The following is a 19,007-nucleotide window of genomic DNA, read 5'->3' as shown; positions in this document are numbered from 1 at the left end:
CTTACAGTAGACGTCTGATAAATTTATCAGAAGTGGTGGCAATTAGTTTACTCGACAGTAACTGTCAATTAAAATAAGATTGTCAAGTCTGCATTAATTAACAAAAACCTGAATCAAATGTCTTTACATTTGGATATAATCTTACTGCATTCGGTTTACTTGTACATTCGAAATTTAACTCCTTTTTTTCATAGAATGATTTACTGGCTGTTTCATAGTAAGGGTAATGCAGTTCATAAAATGACAAAATGTTGTGGTGCTTCTGTATCAACAGTATATATAAACAGTGCACTAACATTAGAACAGTCCCAGCACCTATTCTGATTCTCCGAGAAGAGCACAGAAATCTATGATATTTGACAACTTTTACAAAAAGGTAGAACATAGAATTGTATTACTTTCATATGATAGAGGACAGTATCCAATGGCTAGAGAAATACAGGGTAATGTCCATGATAAAATTTATTATTCTGGCCAGTCACTTCAATGCACTGTCTTCTCTGCTCACTTGGTTTTTAGTTCAGAAACTGTAATGATGGATGAAATTTGTAACACAAGGCAGAGAATATTACAGTAGTAAGAAAGAGGTTTCTGTGTACCAAGCACGTATTGCATGCCGAGTATAATAGGCTTAAAGCAATTTAGATAAAACTTGGATTTCACAAAACCTTTCAAAAAATATTTTGCTTAAGTTCAGTGAAAATATTAGCTTCAAAATAACAATTACTTTTGCATGGCGTATATTGGCATTTTGAGTCACGGATGCAATGAGCTTTCCGAACAAAACTCTCGGCGATGGCCTACAACGACATGTGCGCTGCTGCGCACAGATTATCACAGAAGTAATTTCCCTCTGTACGTGACACGATACAATAATGATGTCTGAAATGTTACCAAAAATAATTCTTAACAACTTTCTTGTGGGAAGTTTCTTTGCAGCCCTACAGAACAAAAATTCATTAGCGACTACATTTTTTTCTATGCAGTCGGCACAGTTTCACACCTCTTATATTATTATTTTTTATCTCAGAATACTTTTACATTTCTGAAATAAAAGATTCAGCTTTTGCATCTGTAAACTTTGAGGATGTTCATATATATTTTTCAGTCCAATTACATTAGTGATTCTGTTACTGCCGCAGGTTGAAGTAAAAAATTATTTTCCTCCAAAATTTCTTGTAAGGTTAGTTTTCATTTTTTTCCTAGCAGCTAATGAGAATTTTCTTTTGGAACGTACTCCATCATATTCTAGACTAAAAATAGAGTTGCCAAATATTTTTAAATTTTTACAAACGTTTGAAATTATCACTAAAAAACTGGCAATGCTGTAAGATGACGAGATGACCTTGAAGCCCTATTTTCGTGCCAGTTACTGAAGTTGTGGGGAGGCATTAACAGTTCAAAATAGTGGCCAGACGAGAGCACTCCACACGATGTCAAAACCAGCTCTGTCCCTGAAACGATCTCACCGAAAACCAACTAGCCATCTCAAAAGACCAACACTGTCAGCTGTGCCTTCCAGTCACCCCCAGTGAGTATCATCACCTCTCCTAACTGACTTCCAGACGCCACACTTATTGTGCCCTCATTTTCACCCACAAATCTGACCTCAGTCCATGCCATAAAGTGACCGCCGCAGGCAATAGATTTTGGAGGCCCCCAGTGACTGCAGCACTGTCTGCAGCTGTCAAAGGCACAGCACCATAAGGAGAACTGGTCCCTACAGCCTGGTTAAAGGAGATGAAGGATCTAATATCTCACCACTCCAGTAACAAGAAAATTGAGTAGTGTGTGGCAGCAATAGTAGTTCCAATTTCAGTAGTCATGACATCAGGGGAACGCAGTAACACCATTCGAAGCAATAAATACTCCTCTTGATGGCTGGATCAGCAGTTTTTATCTTGCTATTGAGGCCTCTGTACACCAGTCCTTAAATATGGCAGTTATCTCACTTTCTGTATCTGTACATCGAGTTGGAAATATTGACGGTGTATGTTGTCTTTAGATGATTTTTGGCTTCGTTCATAGGTACTAATTTGAGCTCACATTACTTGCAATCTTAACTTTCACTTCCAACTAAATTCTGAGTCATTGACTTACTTATAATATTGCTTCCTGTAGCTGCATGATTCACAGCAATGATCTGCACAGTTTGTGTCCGACTCTGACTCATAAGGACAGTTATAATAGCCAAATTTAAATCCTGATAAAGTACTGCATTTCAACTCAGTAGCTGACAGAAAGGTCAGAATAAAATTTACATGAAGTCACTTTCAAATAAACTGAAAAACCATTCTTATGCCTTTCATTAAATCAATTTAGTGACAACAGCTTTCAATTTAATAACAGCCAATCACAAAGATGTCACAGATCAGTCAGTACACTCACGTATCTAATCCAGGATGATGGTAGGAAACTGCAACAGACTTTCTAAACCACTAAAACAAAGTTTCCATACATTGGGAGTGTGGTCGGTGAGAGGAAAGTCCGAGTACAAACACTCCATCAACCAGAATATGCTCAGTCCGAAGAGTAAAAATTCGAAATTGGGCCACAAGCAGTAATCTGAAGTATAAGCAACAGACGAGCTGCCGAGGGCGGGAAATCTTGAGGCACAGGGACAATGAGAACACGCTTGGGCTCGGGCAAACCGCTCGGGTCAGAGGCAACAGCTGGCACCGTTGCGAGACATCGAAGAATCTATTTTTCAAGTTCTATCTCGTGTAGAGGTCACTGCACCATACATGTTTGAAAATGATCTGAAAAGTGCCTGTTGGATGGTGAACATAAGTATATGTACTCCCAGTTTTAAAAAGACTTGCACTGCACTTTTTGGAGTGGCACAAACGCATTCCTTTGCTACTTCGAGTAATTCCCAGCTAGATAAGTCCTTACCTGAGGTGCACAGGTCTATTCTCCAGTGGTGGGTACAGAGGTGGTGGCTGCAGCACAGGAGTTGGCATTGACTCTCCAACGCCAAAACCCAACTGCTCTACTCCCGACAGCTGGGAACCACGGCCCCTTCCTCGTCCAACCATTATCTTCTAGTTTTAGTTCACAAACTTAGGAACAGGCTTTCTTTCAGTCTCTCTTTCTTCTTCTTCTTCGTCTTGGAAATTTTCCTATGTTTAAAGAAACCTTATGGTCATGTCATGTAATTCAGAAAAAAACCATACAATTAATTTCAAAATTAAGAACAGTCTGTCTCCACTACCAGAAGCATTTGAAACACACTTACTGGATCATATATCACTTTCACAATGAGTGAACAACTTGGGCACGTAGCTACTTCTTCCCCAGCTTTCAGCTCCTCCTGTAAAAAAATTTTTTACACTAATACATCTGCTCAGAATGTGCTATTAATTTTTCAAATTTAGAACAGTAATACAATACCAATATTTTATACTGAACTCATATTAATAAGAAAGACTACAAATCCTGATTTAAGAATCATATTAGTAACAACTGATTTCCATGTGTTAGTTTCTACAGTATCATCAGCAGCCGGTTTACTCGCTGTTGAAAGTTGTGACCCCACTTATTCATTTATTTCTTAAGTAATTGGATCTTAGACTACCCATACCCATCCACACTAGTCTTTAGCTCTTCTTAATATATGTGCTGGGGATTTCTTTGACCAACATGGAAAGATAAACTTCTTGTGGTGATAAGTTGTTCTATAATGGAAGAATTTGTTCTTTTCTCTGTTCAGATACATGTAACATCTTCAGCCAACACCACATTACAAAGGCATCAATTCAGCTGTTGTCACTAGTTTTCACGGTCCAGGTTTCATACCCATACAAGAACACAGAGAACACAAATGATTCTGCCAGGTGCATCTTTGTTGTTTTGGATATTATTTAGTTCTGTCAGATCTTCATGAGTTTAGCTAATGTGGCTCGGCCAAGGATGAGTCATCTTTTTATTTCTTTATCACACTTTCCAGTGTCAATGGTCAGAGTTTCTAAATATATTCACTACCTCCAAATACTTCAGATACTTTAAGAAACCTGTAAGTGCTTTTACATATTTTTCCACATACAGCAACAAATGTTTCATCATGAAATGCAGTAGACAATCCACTCAAACAAATCTCATTTTAGTCTATTCCGCAAAGATAAGTAAGCTAAACTTCCACACAGAATTTCAAAACATCAATATTTTCACAAAAACACATTTTTGCCTGAACAGTGAGGTGACCAAAACCTGAACAGTTTGGATGGTTGAGTGGTTTAAAAAGGGGGGAGGGGAGTCGGGGGAAGTGGGGGGGGGGGGGGGGGGCAGGACCAAACTGCGAGGTTATCAGTCCCTTGTTCCCAGTAAAATAATTACACAAGGGAAAGAAGAAAAGAAAGGAGACGTAGAGCACAATAACAGGAGAAAGGAAGAACCAGAAGAATGACAGAAGGACAACCAACATTACTTTGGACAAAACATGAACAGAAAATGACAGAAGTAAGAAAAAAAGGGAGAAGGTGTAAAAACAAGAGAGCAAATGACCGTGGCTGGCTGACCATGAGAATAAAAAGGAAAAGCCAGCCACTCTGCGACACATTAAAACATCCACCCTAAAAGCATTAGAGTGCAGAACACAAAGGGACAAAGAACATGTGCTAAAACTTATATAGAATGATAAAAACCACCGTCACATATAAAACATAAATTAGCTGATGAGGTGTTGTCAACTAAAACTAATGGCCACGAGTTTGGTAACTGAAGAGTCCGTCACAAGGCAGCCAAAGATGGACAGCACACCAAGATATGGACCATTGTCAGCTGGGCCCCACACAGGTGGGTCATCGCGGCGCACGAGGTAGCCATGTGTCACTCAAGTGTGACCAATGCGGAGCCGGTAGAGAACCACAGAGTCCCTGCGAGACGCCCGCTTAGAGGACTGCCACACATTCGTAGTCTCCTTTATCGCATGCAGAGGTTATGCCATTTCGTCTCCCAAAGCTGCAAAATCTCACGGTGTAATACTGAATGCAGGTCAGTTTCAGAGAAGCCAATCTCCATAAGTGGTTTCTGTGTAGCCTGTTAGGCCAACCTGTCAGCAAGTTTGTTGTCTGCGATTCCGACATGACCTTGGGTCCAGACAAACACCACTGAACGACTGGACCATTCCAGGGCATAGATGGGCTTCTGGATGGTTGCTACCAAAGAATGACAAGGGTAGCACTGGTTGGTAACTTGTAGGCTGCTCAAGGAGTCAGTACACAGAAGAAACAACTCCCCAGGGCATGAACAGATGTGCTCAAGAGCACGAGATATAGCCACCAGCTTGACAGTGAAAACACTGCAGCCATCAGGCAAGGAATGCTGTTCAATATGTTCTCCGTGGACATACGCGAAGCCAACATTAGCATCAGCCATCGAGCCATTGGTGTAAACCACTTTGTGGCCTCGGTACATGTCAAGAATCAAGAGGGAGTGGCAGTGGAGAGCCATGGGGTTTACTGAGTCCTTAGAGCCATGGGAAAGGTCCAGGCAAAGCCGTGGCCTAGTTGTACAACATGGAGGTGTACATGAATGGACCTCAAGTATAGGTGGTGAAGGCAAGGACTCCAGTTTGGAAAGAAGGGATCGGACACGAACTGCAATTAGAAGCCCTGACCTGGGCTGCCGATGCGGGAGATGAACCACTGTGGATGGGGAAAAGGAGACGGTGATTCAGATGCACAGAACTACGAATGCGTGCAACATAACTGGCCAGCAGTTGTGCATGCCTAACCTGCAATGGAGGGACTCCAGCCTCCACAAGGACACTGGTCACCAAACTCGTCCTAAAAGCTCCTGTCGCTAGGCAAATGCCACAGTGGTGCACTGGGTTGAGTAAACGCAATGCAGAGGGTGCCACAGAACCATAAACCAGACTTCCATAGTCAAGGTGGGATTGAACAAGGGCTCTGCAGAGATGCAGCAGCGGAGATTGATCTGCACCCGTTTGTGGTGCTCAGGCAGTGGAGGGCATTGAGGTGCTGCCAGCACTTCCACTTAAGCTGATGAAGTTGAGGAAGCCAAGTCAAATCGGGCGTTGAAAACCAGTCCTAAGAATTGATATGCCTCCACTACAGTGAATGGATCGTCATTAAGGTAAAGTTCTGGTTCTGGATGAACGGTACAACGCTGACAGAAGTGCATAACACACAACCTTGTGGCAGCAAACTGGAAACCGTGGGCTAGAGCCCATGACTGCGACTTGTGGATGGCTCTCTAGGCGCCACTCAGCAACACCAGTACGAAATGCAGAAGTCATCTGCATACAGAAATGGTGAGACGGGTGGCCATACAGCTGCTGCTATGCCATTAATGGCCACTAAAAATAGAGAGATACTCAATACAGAGCCCTGCGGGACCCCATTCTCCTGGATATGGGAGGAACTATGGGAGGCATCAACTTGGACACGGAAAGTACGATGCAACAGGAAATTTTGGATGAGTATCAGGAGAGGGCCTCAGAGACCCTACTCGTATAATGTGGCAAGCATATGATGTCACCAGGTCGAGTCATACGCTTTTCGTAAGTCAAAAAAGATGGCAACCAGGTGGCATCTGGAAAAGGCTGTTCGGATGGCAGACTCAAGGGACACCAGATTATCAGTGGTAGAGCGACCCTGGCGGAACCCACCCTGACATGGAGCCAGTAGGCCACGTGACTCCAGGACCCCACCCAACCGCCAACACACCATACGTTCCAGCAGCTTAGAAAGAATGTTGGTGAGGCTGATGGACTGATAGCTATCCACATCAAGCAGGTTTTTACCAGGTTTGAGCACCGGAATTATGGTGCTGTCCAGCCATTCGATCGAAAGATGCCATTGAACCAGATCCAGCTGAAGATGACGAGAAGATGTCACTTGTAGTCAGATGAGAGATGTTTAACCATCTGACTGTGGATCCGATCTGGCCCAGGAGCTGTGTCGGGGCAATGTGCAAGGGCACTGAGGAGCTCCCACTCTGTAAATGGGGCATTATAGGATTCACTGTGGTGTGTAGTGAATGAGAGGACTTACCCTTCCAGCCGCCGTTTGAGAGTGAAAGGCTGGGTGATAATTCACCAATGCAGAGGCTCGAGCACAGTGCTCAGCAAAGTACTCAGCAATCGTGTCTGCTTCGGTAGATAACACGCCATTTATGTTAACACCGGGAACACCTGCCGGGGTCTGGTACCCGAAAACACATTTAAACTTTGCCCAGACTTGGGAAGTTGGCGTATGGAATGCAATAGTTGGACATACCACTCCGAACACTCCTGCTTCCGTCACTTGGTAAGTTGGCGAATGCCGGCACAGAGCCATTTAAAGGCTATGAGGTGCTCCAGGGAAGGGTGCTGCTCATGCCACTGTAGAGTTTGCCAATGCTCCTTAATTGCTTCAGCGACTCCCGGCGACCACCAAGGGACTGCCTTTTGCTGGGGGCACCCTAAAGAACGAGGGATTGTGTTTTCTGCCACAGAAACGATTGTTGTAGTCACCTGCTCAACTATCACATCAATGTTACCATGTGGGGGAGATTCAATGGTGACAGCAGAGGTGAAAGTTTCCCAGTCCACCTTGTTTAAATACCATCTGGGCAGGGGTCCATGGGCCTGACACTGGGGCAGTGACAGCAAGATGGGGAAGTGGCCACTACCACACAGGTTGTCATGTGCTCTCCAGTTGATATATGGGAGAAGTCCTGGGCTGCAAACTGATAAATCAAGGGCAGAGTAACTACCATGAACCTCACTGAAATATGTGGTGGCCCCAGTATTTAAGAGGCAGAGATCGAACTGAGACAGTAAAGTTTTGACATCTCTGCCTCAGCCAGTAAGCACAATGCCATCCCACAAGGGGTTATGAGCATTGAAATCTCCCACCAATAGGAAAGGTGTAGGGAGTTGATCAATCAGTGCAGTTAATACATTCAGGGATACTGCACCATCTGGAGGAAGATAAACATTGCAGACAGTTCCTTCTTGCATCGCCCTTATTCTGACAGCCACAGCTTCAAGAGGGGTTTGAAGGGGCGCAGTCTTACTATCAACTGAGATTAGGACACAAATGCAAACTCCACCTGACACTTGATTATAGTCGCTACAGTTCCTGTAGTACCCCTTATAGCCACGGAGAGCAGGGGTCCGCATTCCTGGGAATCAGGTTTCCTGGAGGGCAGTGTAGAAAGAGGTAAAGGTTAACAGTTGCTGTAGCTCAGCCAGGTGGTGGAAAAAACTGCCGCAATTCCACTCGAGGATAACGTCATTGTGAGACTGGGAAGACATGGTACATTCATTCAATGAGGCAGTTTACGCCTCAGGGTCACCTGCTGCCGACTTTTTGCCTGAGCAGTCTATATCCATCGTGTCTGGAGTTCTGGCAAAATCTAGGTCCTCAGTGGATGCCAGAGTTTGGAGGTAGCGGTGGTGTGGGTGCCACTGTAATTACCTTGGTCTTGGGGACCTTCTTTTGGGTTCCTCTCACTGCTCCTTGGCTGGGAGGACTTCACTGATTCAGTCTCAGGGACTGAGTATGAGCATGAATCCCTATGACCAACTGCATTTGGGCTCTTCAGCCATTGGCAAGTGTCATCTTTCCCACGAGCAGAAACCTGGGAAGGGAGTGACCCAAGGGACCCCTTTCTAACGAGAGGAGCCGAAAAAGACTTACGCTTCTCTGGCTAAGAAGTGGGGACTGATATCCCTGATGGTTGGAGGGATTGTTGCTCCAGAAGTAGGTGTGTGGGAGCAACAGAGAGGGAAGTCCCCCCCCCCCCCCCAACATCATGGGGACAGGTTAAGTCTTCTGGTTCTGAGAGGCAAGAGGAATGCAAGGAACTGATGGGGCGACAACTGTTCTCGTAGTGGCAGTGTAAGAGGTGGTCACAGCCACAGGATGTAGGCACTCAAATTTCCTCTTGGCCTCAGCATAGGTCAGTCGGTCCAGGGTCTTATATCCCATGATTTTTCTCTCTTTCTGTAAAATCCTGCAGTCTGGCGAGCAAGGTGAATTATGCTCTCCACTGTTGACACAGATGGGAGGTGGGGCACATGGAGTATTGGGATGTGATGGACATCCACAATCTCGACATGTGATGCTGGAAGTACAGCAGGAAGCGATATGGCCAAACTTTCAGCAATTAAAGCACCGCATTGGGGAAGGGATATATGGTTTCAAGTCACAGCGGTAGACCGTCACCTTGACCTTCTCGGGCAATATATCACCCTTAAGGGCCAAGATGAAGGCACCAGTGGCAACCTGATTATCCCTTGGACCCCAGTGGACACGCAGGACGAAATGAAAACCTCGCTGGTCTAAATTGGCATCCAGCTAATATTCAGACTGCAAAAGAAGGTCCCGGTGGAATATAATAACCTGGACCATATTTAAGCTCTTACGGGGCGTGATGGTAACAGAAACATCCCCCAACTTGTCACACGCGAGTAATGCCCATGACTGGGCAGAGGATGCTATTTTTATCAAAACTGACCCAGAGCGCATTTTGGACAAGCCCAACACCTCCCCAAACTGAGGCTTCATGGACAGGAAAGATTCCTCATCAACTCTCGTACATACAAGGTATCGGGACGAGTAGGTATCACTGCCATCCTTAGCCTGGAATTCCTCTCGTGGTGTGGCCAGGGAGGGGAACGGTTTGGGATCATATTTCTTAGCATTGAAATTAGACTTTGCCTGCTTAGAGATTGCTGGCGGCGGACCACCAGCAAGAGATGACGTACTAGGCTTCATGGCGTGTCATCTGTCCTGATACCACCTTCTCCAACCAGGGGCCCTCCCCATTGGCACCACCCAGCCTCGGCAAGGGCCACCTAGCAGGATGGCCATTGCTGGGAGTCCCAAAGCCTCTGGGAGATGGGCATCTACTCCATGGCATATGTGGGGAGTTAACGGTGCAGGCATCAGCAGAGCGATAACTGTGTTGTCAGGGGGCTACAACCAACAGGGTGCATGGCAGCCCCATCACAACGGACTGGCTACTGTGCTGGATATGAGATGCTGAGAAGTCCATGGTGATCTTCGGTGCAAAAAGCGACACTGCATAGTGCATGGTGGAAAACGCAAAGGCGGAAACGTGTAGACTCCTTTTAGACGTCTCGTACAACAGTTACAAATACCTCGGACCCATTATAACCGCAGACGGGAAACTTGAATTCTAAACACCTCCACCACTGGTATGTATAGTGATCAGCCAGAATTTATGATCATCTACAGAGATACTCTGCAAGTCACCGTATGATCCATGGCAAAGGGTAGCCTGTACCACCTCCCTAACACTTACGTGTTGTTTGAACCTGCCAGTAGCAAATCTAGCAGCCCGCCTCTGATTTGCTTTGATGTCATCCATCAATCCAACCTGCTCCCCCCCCCCCCCCCCCTCCCCATGGAGGACACCAATGTTCTGCATGTGGTCTCCTTTACAGGTGAACCACTCTTTCCTAAAATTCTCCCAGTAAACTGAAGTTGACCATTAGCCTTCCCTACCACAGTTCTCACATGCTCGTTTCACCTCAAATCGCTTTGCATTGTTATGCCCAGATATTTAAACAATTTGACTGTGTCAAGCAGGACACCAGTAATATTATATCCGAACATTACAGGTTTGATCTTCCTACTCATCCGCATTAACTTACATTTTTTCAAAATTTAGGGCTAACTGCCGAGCATCACACCAACTGGAAATTTTGTCTAAGTCAAATTTTATCTTCCTACAGTCACTCAATTTCAATACCAGACCATACTCCATGGCATCAGCAAACAACCATAGATTGCTACCAGCCCTATCTGACAAATCACTTATGCGCATAGAAACAACAGCTATCCTATCACACTTCCCTGGGGTACTCCTGACGATATCCTTGTCTCTGATGAACACTCACTGTCGAGGACAGCATACTGGTTTTATTATTTAAGAAGTCTTCGAGCCACTCACGCATCTGTGGACTTATTCCATATGCTCGTACCTTTGACAGCTTACAACAGGGAACCATGTCAATTGCTTCCTGGAAATCTGGACATATGCAATCTGCCTTTTGTCCTTCATCCATAGTTTTCTCAGTACATGATGTGAGAATGAAGCAAGCTGAGTTTTGCAAGAGTGATGCTTTCTAACACCATGCTGATTTGTGCACATATACTTCTCAGTCCCAAGGAAGTTTATTATATTCAAACTGAGAATATGTTCAAGGATTCTGCAGCAAACAGAAGTTTGCAGGTCCATTTTTTTTTACCTTTCTTATATACTGGAGTCAAATGCACTTTTTTCCAGTTGTCTGGGACTTTGCACTTGGTGAGAGATTCACAATAAATGCAAGCTAGCTAAGGGGCCAAGGCTATACACTACTCTTTGTAAAATAGTGGTTTATTTGCTTTCAAATCTTTCAGTTGTTTCCCAATGCAGGTATGCTTATTACTATGTCATACATACAGGTGTCCACCCAATGGTCAAATGATGGTATGTTTGTACGTTCTCCTGTGTGAACAATTTCTTAAACATGAAATCTAAGACTTCAGATTTCTTTTTGCTATCTTCAACTACCACACCAGGCCAGTCAACAAGGACTGAATGGAAGCCATAGACCCACTTAGCCATTTTACACATGATCAGAATTTTCTCAGGTTCTTTGCCAGATGTATTGTGACGGTGGTAGTCATCATAAGCTTTGCGCATAGATCTTTTCACACACACACACACACACACACACACACACACAGACACATCTCGACTAACCTTCACTTCTTGTCATTTGCGCATTTCCTTTTGAACCGGGAGTGCAACAGCCTCTGCTTTCTCAGCATCTGCCGAATTTTGTTATTAAACCATGGTGGGTCTTTTTCATCTTTATCCACTTACTAGGCACATAACTCTCCAGACTACGATTTACAATCTGTTTAAACCTGGCCAATAATTCCTCTCCATCCACCTTACTAGAATTATGTGATGCCAATTCACTGCTTATCGGCTCTATCTAACAGAAACACTCTCCTAGCCTTCTTGACTGATTTATTAACTTCATAATCATAGCTGCTGTAATCACATCATGATCGCTAATCCCCATCTCTCTACTAACATTGTTAACAACATCCAGCCTATTAGCAGCTCCAAGCTCCAAGGTGTTTCCAAGCGTGTGGGCCGCTGAGGTAGCTGCTCAAGACATTTTTCACAAAACATGTTCAAAAGTATTTTGCTTGACTGTCCATCTGCAGTCCCCTCGCCTGCAATGAATCCATAAGCATCCCACTCTATACTCTGCAGGTTAAAGTTGCCTCCATCTAGTATTGTATGCTCTGGGTCTTTATGCGCTATTGACCATAGACTTTCCTTGAATGATTCTAGAATTGTCAGAGCAGAATTGGGTGGCCAGTAAAAATATTCAACAATTAACTTGGTTTCACCAATACCTGTTACACATGACCAGATGATTTCACTGTCACACTCAACTTTGACCTCAATAAAGAGAATATTTCTGTTAATTGCAATGAACACTCCCCCTCCTATGGCCTCTAATCTCTCTTTCTGATATACATTCCACAACTCACTAAATATCTCAGTTCTGGATTCAGCCAACTCTTGGTCCCAAGAATAATTTGAGCACGAGAACTTTCCTGGAGGGCAGTAAATTCAGAAATTTTGTTATGAATACTCTGAAAGTTTACTGATAAAATTGTGACAGTCGAAGTGTCTTTATTCTGAATGCTGTTTGACTTCCTTTGATCACCTACCTAATAGCCCGTACATCCACCTTTGGCACAGATAACAGCGGTGACGCATTGTGGCATGTAAGCAAAAGGGTCTCTCGGTAGCCCAAAGCATAATGTAGCAGCCACTACGTTGTCTCTGTCCCACACTACAAGTGTCAAGAAGCTGTCCCCTGGAAGATGATGGATTCATGTCCTCCCATCAGCATGATGAAGAAGGTATCAAGATTCATCAGACAAAGCAATGCTCTGTCACTGCACCAACATCCAGTGCCAATCATCACACGCCCATTTCTGTGGTAGGTGCCAATGTTATTGTGTTAACATTGGCTCATGCAAGGGTCGCCCAATGCGCAGGTCCATCGTTAGTAGGGGTCAGTGCACTCTGTGTTCAGATGCACTTGTACTCTGCTCTGCATTAATGTCTGATGTTAGTTCCACAACACTTCACTGCCTGTCCTGTTTTACCAGTCTGCCCAACCTATGATGGCTGACATCTTTAATGAGGGGTGGCCACTCAATCCCACGGATCTGGACATGGTTTCCCTTGGTTTCACTGCGTGTTGAAGAGACTCACCACAGCAGTCCTCGAACACCCAACAAGTCATGCAATTCCCTAAATGCTCATGCTCCATCACAATCGGCCGTCGGTTAAACTCACGACACATCAAGCACCTTCCACATTCTGAACATGGACAGTACACTCACTGACACTACATGGAATGTGTGTGTGTGTGTGTGTGTGTGTGTGTGTGTGTGTGTGTGTGACTAGCAGTCATTCCTCACCAAGTGATGCTGCCATCTGGTTAGTAAGTCAGTGATTATAAAGTTATGGCTGATAAGCATAACTCTAACGTGAAACATTAACCTAAAATGTTTAAAAACGCTGTGTTGCAGCTGATATATCCCTATTCCAACACATAAACTAAATGGTTTCAATCATGACAATGGAACCCCCAGTTTGGAATATCAACAATATAAGGAAAAGACAGATTGGTACTAACCATAATGATAACATGTTACACACACACACACACACACACACACACACACACACTCACTATCTGTTTTTCTTCTCCCACATTTCTCTACCTTTTTAACATATTTGTTTGTATTTTTACATCATTTAATGTGTTTTTGTACGCTTTTATGTATCTGCACATATTTTCTGTGTGTGTGTGTGTGTGTGTGTGTGTGTATTTTTAACAAATCTTTTTTTGTTTTCCAGCTCCCCTCGCAACCACCTAAAATCTTCCTTTGCCCATTTCTGTGTCATTCCTGTTTCTCCTACACCATCATTGCCACAATGGATCTTTGCGCCATCTTTCTGCACCTGTTCTGATCCCTTTCCCTGTCTAATACCCATTCGCACATGGTGCCTGAACCACAGAACCCTCCCCAACAGCCTTACTATAACAATGCTTTCCTCAGGATCCCACTCCTTTCACAATGACCTGCAACTTTTCAGATTTCGCCAGTCCCCTGCCATCACAAACCTGGTACTGCAAAAGCACATCTCCATGGCACAGGAATCACAGAAAAATCTCTGTTCCCTCCACAAAATACAGCTACAGAGCAATCCCTGCTATATATATATATATATCACTTCTGTGAAATTGAATCCCTTGCGCTCCAGCACCTGAAGGAGCACTACAGACATTATCTCCATAAGTTATCTGAATTACTGACATCCTAATGCCACCTCTGAGCACCGCTGTTGAACTCCTATCCTATCCACAACCTTCCTCCTCATTAACTGTCACAGCACCCAAACCTTGTCAGCTGACCTTTTCAATTTACCACACCCGTACAATTCCCTACCAATATTCCACCAAATCCAGAGCTGAAACATTCCCGGAACATTGTTGTTAATCTTTCCACCCAAATCCTCAACCCCACACAAGTTTCAGTTCTATTCAAAGGCCTCATCTCTAGCCCTACACCCCAATTTAACCATGTTGGGCTGTCTAAGATCTACTCTCCTCCTCCCAAAACCTGCAATGGAAACACCTCTTTGCCACCAGTATCTCCAGCCAATGTCAACATTATCCCAACACTGAACCCTGCTCTCCCAGTTCGTACAACCATCCAATATGAACCCCCCTCCCCCCCCCCCCCACCATCCCTTGATCACCTTCCAGGAATTCCTGCCTCCTCTCTTTTACCTCACCATCCTTCCCCAGGTCCCTTTCTCAGAATACCAACCTCTCAACAACAACAAAATGATAGCCAAACACAACCTCAAAACAAACCCTTACCTAGTCATCCTACCTACAGACACAGGTTCCATCACTGTCACAATTAATCACAGTGACTACGTGGCAGTAGGCCTCTGCCAGTTATCTGACTCCTCTGCTTATAAACTCTGCCTGAGAGATCCCATTCCATAACTACAACATAGCCTCCAATCCCCGCTTAAAGCCTCAGGCCTTTCTCAGAACCTTTCCCCTAAATCCATTTGCCTTCTCACCTCTATGAAACTTCACACACCCAGCTTCTGTGTGTTCCTCCAAATCCACAAACCCAACAATCCTGGATGCCCCATTGTAGCTGTTTATTGCGCCCGTACTAAAAGAATTTCAGCCCTCACTGACCAACACCTCCAACCAACTGCCCATAACCTCACTACCCATGTCAAAGATACCAACCACTTCCTTCATCGACTCTTCACCATCCTCACCCTTTTACCTCCTGGTTCCCCACTCGTCACTGACGACGCAGCTTCCCTACACACCAAGATCCCTCATTCCCATGGTCTTACCATTATTGAACACTACCTTTCCCAATATTGTTCAGCCTCCAAACCCACTAACTCATTCCTCACGTACCTTGCCAATGTCACAAATTACTTCTCCTTTGAAGAGAAGGCTCAAAAACAAATGAATGGCACCCTCTGTTTATGAGCCATCTAGATGAGACCTTCCAAGCCCGCCAAACCTCTAGCCTGGTTCAGATTCATTGATGATATCTCCATGTCCTGGAGTCAAGCCCAAGGCATGCTATCCTCACACATTCAGAATCTCCAACACCTTCTCCCCCATCCGCTTCAACTAGTCCTCAGCCACTGTGTCACCTTCCTGGATATTGATCTCATTGCATCTCTGATGACTCTATCCCATCTCCGGCCACATTAAACTCACCAACCACCAAAAGTACCTGTATTTCGGCAGCTGTCATACCTTCCACACCAAAAATCCTTCCCATACAACCTGATCACCTGGGAACAGCATATCTGCAGTGACAAGAACTCCCTTGCACAGTATGCTGAGGGTCTCTCTAAAGCCTTCACAAATGGGCACTATCCCCCATACCTAGTCCACAAACAGATCTCCCATGCCATTTCCCCACACAACTGCAAGAACAAACTACATAGGAGAGCCCCCTTCATCATGGTTTCGATTACATATCATCACGTCCTGAAATGAGACACATCCTACCCAAGATCCTAAAGTGATTTCCCATTGTCCACCCAACCTCCACAACATCCTAGACAACCCCCATACCACTCCCAATCACAACCCCTTGCGATAGGAATTATATCCCTGTGGAAGATTGAGGTGCACAATCTGCCCAATCCACCCACCTAGCACTTCCTATTCCAGTCCAGCCACAGGCTTATCCTACCCCATCAGAAGCTGGGCCACCTGTAAAAGCAGCCATGTTATTACCAGCTCTGCTGCAATTGTTACACAGCTTTTTATATTGGTTTAACCATGAACTAGTTGTCCATCAGAATTAATGGCAACTGCCAATCCGTGGACAAGAGCAAAGTAGACCACCCTTTGGCACAACATGCAGCTAAACATAACATGCTTGATTACAACAGCTGCTTCACAACCTGGGCCATCTGGAGCCTCCCCTCCGCCACCAGCTTTTATGATGTGCACAGATGGAAGTTATCCTTGCACCATGTTCTCCATTTCTGAAACTATTCCAGCCTCAAACTACGGTAACCTACTGCCCCACGCTCTCCACCCAACAGTTTCTACCCCCTCTTTCATATCACCTCCTTCCTATTCTTGTCCCCTCTGTCACTGCACTCACTTTTCTTTCTCCTTCCCAATTCTTCTCCTTTTTCACCTCTGTTTCCTACCTTCCTCTCTGTCCCACTGTGTCTCGCAATGCTGCACCTGTCAGTTTAGCCCCTGCATGCTCTGCCAGACAGCGCTCCTCTCCCCACATCAATACCCTGCCATCCCTTCCCCTTTCCCGAGATTGTGATTTGTGTGTGTGTGTGTGTGTGTGTGTGTGTGTGTGTGCGCGCATGCACGCCATTCTTACATTTACAAGACAGATATGCAACAGCAGCGACACCGAGTCTGATCTACTGTTGCAAATTCAAACCATGTGAGAGAACAACTTGTGCATGGTACTCAACTGCTGTCACCCATGAAGTTGAAACTAGAGAATATCCAAGTTATAACCTTTTGTGACTTCTAATTGCATTTCAACATTAACCAGTGCCTTGAGTAATTTTATTTACCATCTGGTGATTCTCCTAATTTTTTGATTGCTGTCTTTTATTGGCTATGTATACAACAACTTAATCCAACTTGACTTTATGGTGAATGCCAGTCAGGAGCATGAGCAACGACCACTAACAAAGAGCACAGGTATCTCATCTTCACAGAAAGATCACATAATAAGCCCACAAGCTACCAGCATATTCAGTACATGATGCCATAATTGGTGACAAAACAAATCAGTATTTCTGCAATACACCAGTACACCACAATCATCTACACACTCATGTCATAGATACAATGGCGAATAACCACCACAAAAATTTCATCCTTCCATGACTTTACGATTGCAAAACATCACCAATTACTCATCAACAACCAAACAACTAATTCCATAGTCATCCACTATCATGACGAGACAACTTCTTACAATGACTTCTGCCTCGAAATTGGCAAGTTAACGCAAAATGTGTTAAATATCTCTTGATTTTATAATGATATGTAACCACAAAAAAATGCATGCATTCTGTTTCCAGTATAGCTTTTCATGTGATCAGTACCCCACTTCCCAAGCACAACTCTCCTCTTTGCACCAAATTACATTACAAGTTTCAGAAAAACATTAAAACAGACTGCACATGTGGGTTCATAGCTATTAATTTAAACATACATAATCTCCATAGAGTTTCACGGACACTACTTTCAAGAAAATCTAGAAAAACAAAGAAGTAAGATTGGAGCTTAACACCCTGTCAGCAAAAATCTAAAAAACAGGTGGTTTACAAAAACAGGATATGCATATAAAATGTAGCAGGAAACAGAATGAAATAGTTGTCAAACGTAATTAGTAAAATAAATTCCAATACATAATCACTATTCAAAGTCTGCATAGCGAAAGGCAACAAAACCAGAAATATAACTTCATACTTGCTATTTATAGTTTCAAATCGAAAATAGGCTAACCTGCAAATGTTAGCTAAAATCATGCTTTAAAAGATTTCATTTGCAAATGTGTGATTACATTATCCAAATTATTTCAACACCACAATCTGGGAATGCATTTCAGCAGATCAACGACACAAAGTCCATTTACTTTGGATTCTTCCACTAGGTCAACCGCAACAGTCAGTACTACAAAAACAACACGAACTACAAAAATTGGAGTCAGACATTTCCCTTGGCCTATAGCAGACAAAACCAAAACACAAACACCTACAACTACGAAAATTTGAAACTGGCGTTTCCCTTGACCTATATAGATCAACCACAGCTGACGATACCAAAACACCAATATAGACAACTATAACTGCGAAAAATGGAATAGGACGTCTCCCTTGACCTGCACAGGTCAACCGCAACTATCAGTACCAGAAAAACTAATCAAGGACCCATAACAGAAATAGTATGTCAGCAAAAGAATCTGTCATGGCCAACTGACATTTCTTGAACCAGGTATCACATCTAATGGAGCACCAGGCATTATCACACTGACACCGCCACATGTATCCTAGACACCGGAACTGTGGTCAACCTTACATTCTCGCAGCAAATGCTACACACCACAATCTCCGCAATTAGTTCAAATAATCGGTGGAATTTAATAATGGACAACATGTCCTCTCCCATCTCTGACTGCAACATAGCACTGTTATATTTCATCATCAATCCATACCTAAGAACAGATGCCACACAGTAAATTAAACATCTTACCGCATTACACACAGCAAACCAATAACATCTAACAAAAACATCAAACACATAAACAAAAAAATTGATAACTCATTGAAAAAGCTTCCAACACTTACATCCCAAACTACAAACACTGCCAATGACTTCACACATCCAACAC

General features: G+C 43.9%; 1 protein-coding gene across 1 annotated transcript in view; it reads right to left on the bottom strand.

Moving 5' to 3' along the window:
• The window catches only part of LOC124622536 (DNA-directed RNA polymerase III subunit RPC7-like), a 44,553-nt gene extending 41,240 nt beyond the window's left edge, over positions 1-3,313 (bottom strand). The window contains exons 1-2 of the mRNA XM_047148267.1: positions 3,239-3,313; positions 2,896-3,122 (exon numbers count right to left, since the gene is read on the bottom strand). Coding sequence (XP_047004223.1) covers positions 2,896-3,038 — 143 coding nt within the window. The 5' untranslated portion in view covers positions 3,039-3,122; positions 3,239-3,313. The remainder of the gene's footprint in view (positions 1-2,895; positions 3,123-3,238) is intronic.
• Positions 3,314-19,007: the final 15,694 nt, after the last annotated feature.

The sequence above is a fragment of the Schistocerca americana genome, chromosome 7 (assembly GCF_021461395.2).
Source record: "Schistocerca americana isolate TAMUIC-IGC-003095 chromosome 7, iqSchAmer2.1, whole genome shotgun sequence".
Taxonomy (NCBI): Eukaryota; Metazoa; Arthropoda; class Insecta; order Orthoptera; family Acrididae; genus Schistocerca; species Schistocerca americana.
Note: the sequence above shows the minus strand (reverse complement) of the source record. Positions and strands in the feature narration are given on the sequence as shown.